The 8,866-nt window shown below is 37.0% G+C and overlaps 1 protein-coding gene across 1 annotated transcript; it reads left to right on the top strand.

The window, feature by feature from the left end:
- The first annotated feature begins 2,740 nt into the window (after positions 1-2,740).
- On the top strand, positions 2,741-8,367 carry LOC107773988 (subtilisin-like protease SBT5.4). The gene is made up of 10 exons (XM_016593433.2): positions 2,741-2,894; positions 4,225-4,334; positions 4,468-4,565; positions 4,670-4,834; positions 5,327-5,438; positions 5,529-6,161; positions 6,502-6,747; positions 6,832-6,946; positions 7,159-7,372; positions 7,694-8,367. The coding sequence occupies exons 1-10, from the start codon at positions 2,766-2,768 to the stop codon at positions 8,272-8,274; spliced, it is 2,403 nt and encodes an 800-aa protein (XP_016448919.2). The 5' UTR covers positions 2,741-2,765; the 3' UTR covers positions 8,275-8,367.
- Positions 8,368-8,866: the final 499 nt, after the last annotated feature.

Genomic DNA, 8,866 nt, shown 5'->3' with positions numbered 1-8,866 from the left:
TATCAGATGTATTTTTTTAATTCACGTGGCAACGTCCAATTGGTTAACATTGAGGAATAAAATTAATAGATAACACATAAAACCGACACACATATTCTGATACCCATATTTTTCCTCTTTGTGGTTCTTGAGAAGTGCCGGTAAGAGTTCTTCCAACAACTGCTATTAGGTAATTAGCTTGAAATTCGAGGAGTAGAAGTAAAGGACAACAACTTAAGGTGATATTTGCTTTCTGATTGCTATTTTGAGTTCACATGAGATACGTTATGGATCATCCTATTGTTGGTGTTGGAGCAGCTCAATTTATTGCATAGATCAAGCAACGCCTTCTACTTCGCTGACATTGACTGTACAAGTAAAGCATCTCAAATTATCATACTAGCTAATTAATTAAAGAAGCATAAAAAAAGAAGAAACAAACAATGCACTTGTTTTACAGAGCTTATGCTTCCAATTCTATTATGGATAATAGACTTTCTTTTCTAAGAGATGATAAATTACGAGGCCGATCTATTTTTTTCGCTTTTTGAGAAAGGTCACTTACTGATTTTTTCATTATCATGTAAGATTCGCTTGGATATGATTATTTCTCATTTGGGTTTAATTCATATCACCCATAGTAATGTCTTTCTGATGGAGAAGAAAGGATATTGGGTTTAATAAAAATATGGGTATTAGAATATGTGGGTCGGGTTTATGTGTTGTCTATTAATTTTATTCTTCAATGTTAACCAATTGGACATTGCCACGTGAATTAAAAAAAAAACACATCTGATAAGTCGAACGTTAGTTCAAGGGACAATTTTGATACTAAAGAAAACGTTAGTGGTATTTTTGGACCAAAAGGTGGATAAGGGGCAATTTTGAGCCATTTTGATAGGTTAAGGGCATTTTTCAGCCTTAAAGAAAACATTAGTGGCATTTTTGGACCAAAAGGTGGATGAGGGGCAATTTTGAGCCATTTATGATAGGTTAAGGGCATTTTTTAGCCTTTTCCGTTAAAACAAAGGTTAAGTTCCCGTTTGCGTTAAATTTTTGCCTGTGTAAGTTTTTTGAAAGGAACGCGGCCCACACCCGGTAAAGAAGAAGACGGAGAGTGAGAAGAAGGAGAAAATGGCCGGCTCAATTTAGGATATGGTGTATTTTGGTGGGTTGGTGAGAAAACTAGTGGTTTGCTAAACGAAGTGGGCCGGGGCGAAGACTTGGGTTGGGCCATATGCTTCTGCTCCTGTAAAAAAGCCAACCCAATGGCCTCGTTCAAATCTACTGGGCGAAAAGACAAACACATTCGCTTTAATATATGGGTTAAGCCTAGAGGTGAAACAATGTTTCAGCATCGGCAGGGACATCTCCGTCGTCCGATTGACCAGTTTTTCGAATTGCGATAGATATTCACGGACATAGGTTGTCATTTGCAATTTGGCGAGTAAACTCTCGGGTGCCTCCAGTGATTTCGTTCCAAAGCGATGCACCACAACTTTGAGGAAGTGAGACCACCTACATAACTGGCGATTTCGGTACATCCACTGGTACCATTCCCTGACCTCTCCCTCCAGAAAGAAGGAACAGAGTTCCAAGCGATCCTCATCGGCAACATGATACCTGTCAAAATATTGATTAGCCTGGAGGGTCCAACTCTCCGCGTTGATTCCGTCAAATTAGGTAAATCGATTGGAGCTGGTTTGTCGCGTTTGAATGGCAAAAATGGTTGGTGGACAAGTGGGAAGTTTTGGTGTTGTGGTTGTTGGGGAAGAGTGGAGGTCGGAAAAGATGCAGAATATGGTTGTTGGGAAAAGGTTGGAACAGGGGATGGCGAAGAGTATTGAGGTTGGTAAGAAGCGTGGGGTGGAGGCGTAGAGGAAGAACATGGGTTTGATACGGTAGGGTTGATGGTGGTCGGCGGTGGTGTCGGAGGTGGTGGTCAGAGAGATGCTAGTTGAGAAACAATGTCGTGAAGGACAGTCTGCATCGAGTCCATAGTCTTAGTGTGTGAGGCAGAATCAGCTTGGAGCTGCTTGACAGCTTTATCAAGGGATTTCAACCTGGTATTGTGAGCACCGTCACCCATTTGGAGAGGAAGGGTCAATGAAAGCACCAAATGTAACGATAGAAGCTATATTAAGGTTAAAAGGATTTACAGACCACAAAAGAGGGGTCTGCTCCTCTACTTTCTAGAAATTCTAAAGGCAAAAAGAAAGAAAAAATTGAGAAAAGGGAGGTTCCGGATCTATAATTCTATGAAGCAAAAAAGATAAGCAACTTTAACCGTGCTCTTTTTGAGCTGATTCCTCTCCTACTTATATCATTCATAGCAGGGTTTTCCCTTATCATCTTCTCTAACGGTTTGGCAGAGATTGATTCTCTGGGGATCTGGGACCACATAGTGGTCGAGGTATTTAGGTGAGCCTTTCTCTCTGTTGGTGCGCCTAGGACCTTGTGGTGTGTCCTGCTGAGTTGTTATATAAACAAAAGTTATTGTAGACTTCATCATAGCAATAATAAAACGTTGGCATTATTACTAATTGTATAAAATGATATAATATAGTAGTAATTATTATCCGTTAAGTACCTAGCTATTACATAGGATAGGACTCTTGATTTGAATTGGTTTCACTTTACCGTTAACCGTCTCCTAATAACATAAAAATTCTTAATCTTTTTAGACTCCTTATAGATGTAAGCCACTATTAAGTACAGTATATTTATATATATTCTCGTTAGAAGTTGCAATAATGTTTCTTCTTCCTTTTTATCATTATTTTGCCATGATTACCAACGAAGGTTTAATTTTGCATCAAGGAAGCGGAATGTTATCATCCAAATTGTCAACTTATCTATCATTGCTCTTAATTCTTTTTTGTGTGCCACTAACACCAGCTCTTGCAGTCAAAAAGGTAAATATTTCGCCGGAAATTTTTACCGTATATAAGTCAAATTTTACTTTTGTTATTATATTCATATTAATTCTTGAACAGTACTCTAAACGGAATTCCTGACTTCCCAATTGGCGGTTGGTGAAAAAGCTCAAAAAAACTTGTAGCTTGTTGACTGTTGAGCAAAAAAACTAAAAAAAACTTGTACCATGCAGTGCGGACCACTAGGGGTGTACAAAGAAAACCGATAAACCAAACCAACCCGATAATCCGAGTCAAACCGAGAAAAAAAAATTCGATTGTGGTTTGGTGTTGGAAAAAACCCCGATCATAATTAGTTTGATTTGGTTTTAACTAAAAAAAGTCAAACCGAAACTAAACCAACCCGACATTACGTTTATATAAATTTTTTTTAAAAAAAATTATGCATATAAATATTTATTGTAATATAATTTATAAATATTTCTTAAACGCGTTCGCACTTTTATCTTTAAAAGTAATTATTTAAAATTTGGACTTAACATTCTTGAATGATCCAATAAATTTTATAGCCCATAAAGGTAGTAAGTCAAATAAAGTTCAAATCAATACTAATTCTAATAAAGAAAATTCAATTCAACACTAGGAATGACAATAGTGTTGGATATCTATTTTTTAGTTTTGCATTAATTTATAATGAAAATATATAACCTAGTTTTTTTTTTTTAATGCTTAGTTGTGTAATTAACAGTACTTATTAGTTGTACTTATTTTAGCACGACCTATATAGTATTTTTAGATTATGCTAATTTTTATTATGGTGTATTAATTAGTAATATTTTCTTGGTGCGATTTTATTATCTATGTTATTGAATATTTTAGTACAATGTTATGACTCATCTCTTATTATTATTTTATTTTTCTGGAAAATACATTATATACTTGTATCCTACTAGGACTAAAATAAATATTTGGTGTTCAAGTTACATATTTTGTGCTATGAAGACTTTAATTGGGGAAAATCCGAAAAGCCGAAAAAAACAAGAATGAAAACCCGACTTTATTGGTTTAGTTTGGTTTATAAATTAAAAAACCGACATCATTGGCTTGATTTGGTAATTGAAAAATTCGAATCAACCCGACCTATGTACACCTCTACGCACCACTAGCCGACGTTTTGTATATATTTAGTGTTAGAACCTATAATTTCAAACGTGTGACATGTTATAAATAACAAGTATCTAAAGATCGAACCCATTATTATATTTTGGATTCGCCTATGTATATAACCATTAGCTTTAATTCTTTCCAATTATTATTATCCCATTTATTTTTCTTATTTTGTGGGGTTTTTTTTGGATTATTAAAACAGTCGTACATAGTGTACTTGGGGGAGCACTCTCATGGTCCAGGAGTAACATCTGCTGATCTTCATAGTGTGGTAGATTCTCATCACGAGTTTCTTGGTTCGTTTTTGGGAAGGTATTTATGGTGCTACATATTGTCAATTAATCATATATAATCGTTGTTATTCTAATTCTATTCTTTTTTTAGTTTAAGTTCTATGCACTGACAGTATAAAAAGTATTGCACTAATCGAACTAAATTCGTGCAGTAAAGAGAAGGCTAAGGATGCCATCTTCTACTCATATAAAAGACACATAAATGGTTTTGCTGCTGTCCTTGAAGATGACCAAGTGGAGGAGATTCAACGTATTTATACTATATTGTGAACTCTGAAACATTAATCTAATCTAGTAATATTAATATATGATTAATGTCTTAGGCATACTAAGTTTGTGGAAAAAATAATGCAGGGCATCCAATTGTGATCTCTATTTTCTTGAATAAAGCTAGAAAACTACACACAACTCATTCATGGGAATTCATGATGCTGGAAAAGAATGGCGTCGTTCATCCAAGTTCCCTGTGGAAGAAAGCTCGATTTGGCGAAGACATTATTATCGCGAATCTTGATACAGGTAATTACGCCCACCAAGGCTTATTTTGATCGATCATGATTCTTAGTTTGAAGGGGAGCCTTGGCGTAACTGATAAAGTTGATAAAACTGTTGCCATGTGACCAGGAGGTCACGAGTTCGAGTCGTGAAAACAGTCTCTTGTAGAAATGTAGGGTAACGCTGCATACAATAGACCTTTGTGGTCCAGCCCTTTCCCGGGCCCCGCGCATAGCTAGAAGCTTAGTGCACCGGGCTGCCTTTTTTATGATTCCTAGTCTATTTGTTGTGCTGCACCATTGTTAGTTGGATTTAAATTGTATACAACGTCAGTTTATTAACCTGTCTTATTTTTCGCGTTACTAGTACCACTTTTTATGGACGGTTAATTAATCTTTTAGGTGCCTGACAGTGTTGCTATCCTGTATTGAAGTTAAACTTGTTAATTTGTCTCAGTAAACAAGATCATCATTTTACTGAAGTACATTATTTTAAATGATTGTGCTCTTTCAACAGGTGTTTGGCCTGAATCAGAGAGCTTTAGTGATGAAGGATTCGGACCAATTCCTTCAAAATGGAAAGGGATTTGTCAGAATGACAACACCACTGCTGGTTTTTCTTGCAATAAGTATGCTTTATTTTGTAATCCCTCTTTCACCACTAGTATGATTTCAAGAAAAATACTAACAAGAATTTTACTATGATAATATATTTATAGAAAGCTTATTGGAGCAAGGTACTTCAATAAAGGCTACATCGCGAGCGGAGGAAATGTAAGCGCTTCAATGAGCACAGTACGCGACAATGATGGTCATGGCTCTCACACTTTATCAACTGCTGCTGGAAACATAGTCCACGGAGCGAGAGTACTTGGCGTGGCGAATGGGACAGCAAAGGGAGGTTCTCCTCATGCCCGAGTGGCTGCATACAAAGTCTGTTGGCCTCCTGTGGATGGTGCAGGATGTATGGATGCTGACATTCTCAAAGCCTTCGATACAGCCATACACGACGGGGTTGATGTGATATCTGTGTCGCTTGGTGGATCGCCTTCTGACTACTTAGAGGACGGGCTCGCCATTGGTTCGTTCCACGCTGTCAAGAATGGTATAGTTGTAGTTGCCTCAGCTGGTAATGATGGACCTGATTCTGGAACTGTCACAAATGTTGCTCCCTGGATTATAACAGTAGCAGCAAGCACCCTGGATCGCAATATACAAAACAGTGTTCAACTGCAGAATGGATTGCTCTTAAAGGGAACAAGCCTTTCGAAACCAACCACGCCCCAAGAAAATTTCTATCCACTAATCAGTGCTGCACAAGCTAAAGCTGCCAATGCATCGACAGATGATGCGTAAGAATGAAACTAATTACTACTCCCTCTATTTCAGTTTATGTGACATTATTTCCTTATTAGTCTATCCCGAGAAAATGACAGCTTTCTAAATTTGGAAACAATTTAAATTTATACTTCCTATTTTACCCCTGGTGAGAATTTTTTATAGTCACACAATGTCATGACATGTTTAATATCACAATGCAAGTTTCATAAATAACTCCGTGTCCAGTCAGATATGTTCACATAAACTGAAATGGAGGGAGTACTACTGTAATATGCTATGCATTATTAGCTTGTTCTTGTTATACTAGTTTTTCGTTGTGATCATCACATGTATTATAATTTGCTGATGCAGGATAAGGTGTAAGAAAGGAACATTGGATCCTAAGAAGGTGAAAGGCAAGATATTAGCCTGCCTCAGAGGAGAGACCGCGTTAATTGATAAAGGACATCAGGCAGCTCTAGCTGGTGCTGTTGGAATGATCCTTTGTAACAATAAGACTACTGGCAGCGAAATTTTCGCCATCCCTCACGTCCTTCCAGCGATACATGTCAATTATACAGATGGCGTTCAAGTCTTTGACTACATCGCTTCTTCTAAGTATGTCTAAATTTCCTTCTTTTCAGTGATATATATATATATCCTCAAGTACTTGTAATTCTAATTGCGACGTTATTGTTACAGAGATCCTCGTGCGTATATCACAACTCCTGAGACAGTGTTGCACAAAAAGCCAGCTCCATTCATGGCTTCATTCTCTTCTACTGGTCCTAATTCTGTAACTCCTCAGATTCTCAAGGTTAGAAGCTTCATTCTCAATGTCCTAATCAATCCTGTAAAAAAATATCCCTTTTGATCCGAAGGCCGATGCAGCCTTAACTGCATCATGGAACATACATATACGTGTTGACTTGGTATAATTTCAACGAATATTAAATTCTGAACTCATAATTTCAAAAGTATTAGCCATCAAATCTAAAAATCTGGATCCGTCTCTGTCTATTCGTGCAGCCTGATGTTACTGCACCAGGAGTGGATATCATAGCTGCATACAGTGAAGCAGCAAATCCTACAGAGGAAGACTATGATAAGCGCAAGACTAGCTTCAACATGATTTCTGGAACCTCAATGTCTTGCCCCCATGTTGCTGGTGTAGTTGGCCTTCTCAAGAGCCTCCATCCTGATTGGAGTCCCGCTGCCATTAGATCCGCTATTATGACTACAGGTATGTATATGCCTCCTCTAATGAATATACATGTCCAGCTCAACTTAGTCCAAACTTGGGCGAGTTATATTTTCATGAGCTAAATCTAACACCTGATCAGTAGCGAAGCCAGGATTTCATTAAGGGGTGTCAAAATTTAAAGAAATAAATACACGAATAAGTCAAAAGGAGATTCAATAACATAGTACATATACATTCAAAATTAGTTTTTACCTATCTAACTAGTGTAATTTTACGGCTATGTGTTGTGTTTATTAAATACTCCATTAGTTAGCAATTGTCCAATTTTCTTACACTAACTTAAGATATACCTTTTTACAGCCAGAACAAGAGACAACACTGGTAATCCGATGCGTGATGAAACGGAGAAAGACAAAGCAACACAATTCAATTATGGTGCTGGACACATGCGCCCGAACCGCGCCATGAATCCTGGCTTAGTCTATGACTTGACTGTGAATGACTATTTGGACTTTCTTTGTTCACTTGGTTACAACCAAAAGAACATTACAAAATTTTCAGGAACAGGATCAACTTATCAGTGTCACAAGAAGCATGGTCTTAATATCTTGGATTTCAACAATCCTGCAATAACAATTCCTAATATCTCTCCCTCAGTTCCTGTCACCATTACTCGCACACTCAAAAACGTCGGTAGCCCTGGCGTATACGCTGCACACGTTCGTCTGCCACGACGAATGTTTTCAGTTTCTGTAGAGCCGAGCGTCTTAATGTTCGATCACATTGGACAAGAGAAGAGCTTCAAGTTGACAATTGAAGTTAAGAATGCTAAGGCAGTAAAAGATGGGTATGTGCCCGGGGAGTTGCTATGGACTGATCGCCTTCATTACGTTAGAAGTCCGATCGCAGTGGCTTCACTGAGTGACATTAAGAAGCCTTAGAAATTTGCTAAGATGTGAATAATTTTTTCTACTTTTCCTACTATCCTTTCTAGTGGATTATTGCTCTCTATTTAATTGTCTGTTGGTTTTAAAGTTCACATAAATACGAGTATTATATTTCAGTATCCTGATTCCTGAGTGATATTTCACTCTTCTAATATAATTCTTGAGAAGAATGAATATATACAAGATATGAGAAAAGGGGGAAAAAAAGAAAGAAAAACCACAATATATTATAGATCAGAAGTTTGAATTTCATCAAGGGAAAAATATTTTCTTGTGTTTAGGGATTCAAAAATTTGTATGTATACATAGTAACATGATTTTTCACCTATATACACAGTACAAATTTTTGGCAAAAAGGATTCATTTGAATCCTTATAATAAACATGACTCTGCCACTGTATTAGATGAGGAAAATGAAAGAGAAGAAGAAGAGTAAAGTGGAATAATCCAACAAGATTTCAAGGAAAAGGGAGAATGCAAAAGAAATTTCGCATGCATAAATAGCCTTTGCAAATGTAGCATATGTTTGATAAGTTGAGACGGGCGGATATGTTATTGAGCTGTATTTCTAAAATAATTATAGAGA

The sequence above is a fragment of the Nicotiana tabacum genome, chromosome 23, assembly GCF_000715075.1.
Source record: "Nicotiana tabacum cultivar K326 chromosome 23, ASM71507v2, whole genome shotgun sequence".
Classification (NCBI taxonomy): Eukaryota; Viridiplantae; Streptophyta; class Magnoliopsida; order Solanales; family Solanaceae; genus Nicotiana; species Nicotiana tabacum.
This window is presented reverse-complemented; position numbering and strand designations above follow the sequence as displayed.

What these genes read in the sequence shown, in the direction of transcription:
- LOC107773988 (XM_016593433.2), top strand. Translation starts at nt 2,766, where the DNA reads ATGATTACCAACGAAGGTTTAATTTTGCATCAAGGAAGCGGAATGTTA. An exon ending in CAGCTCTTGCAGTCAAAAAG is followed by an intron (nt 2,895 to 4,224) that starts GTAAATATTTCG and finishes TTATTAAAACAG; the next exon opens with TCGTACATAGTGTACTTGGG. An exon ending in TATCGCGAATCTTGATACAG is followed by an intron (nt 4,835 to 5,326) that starts GTAATTACGCCC and finishes CTCTTTCAACAG; the next exon opens with GTGTTTGGCCTGAATCAGAG.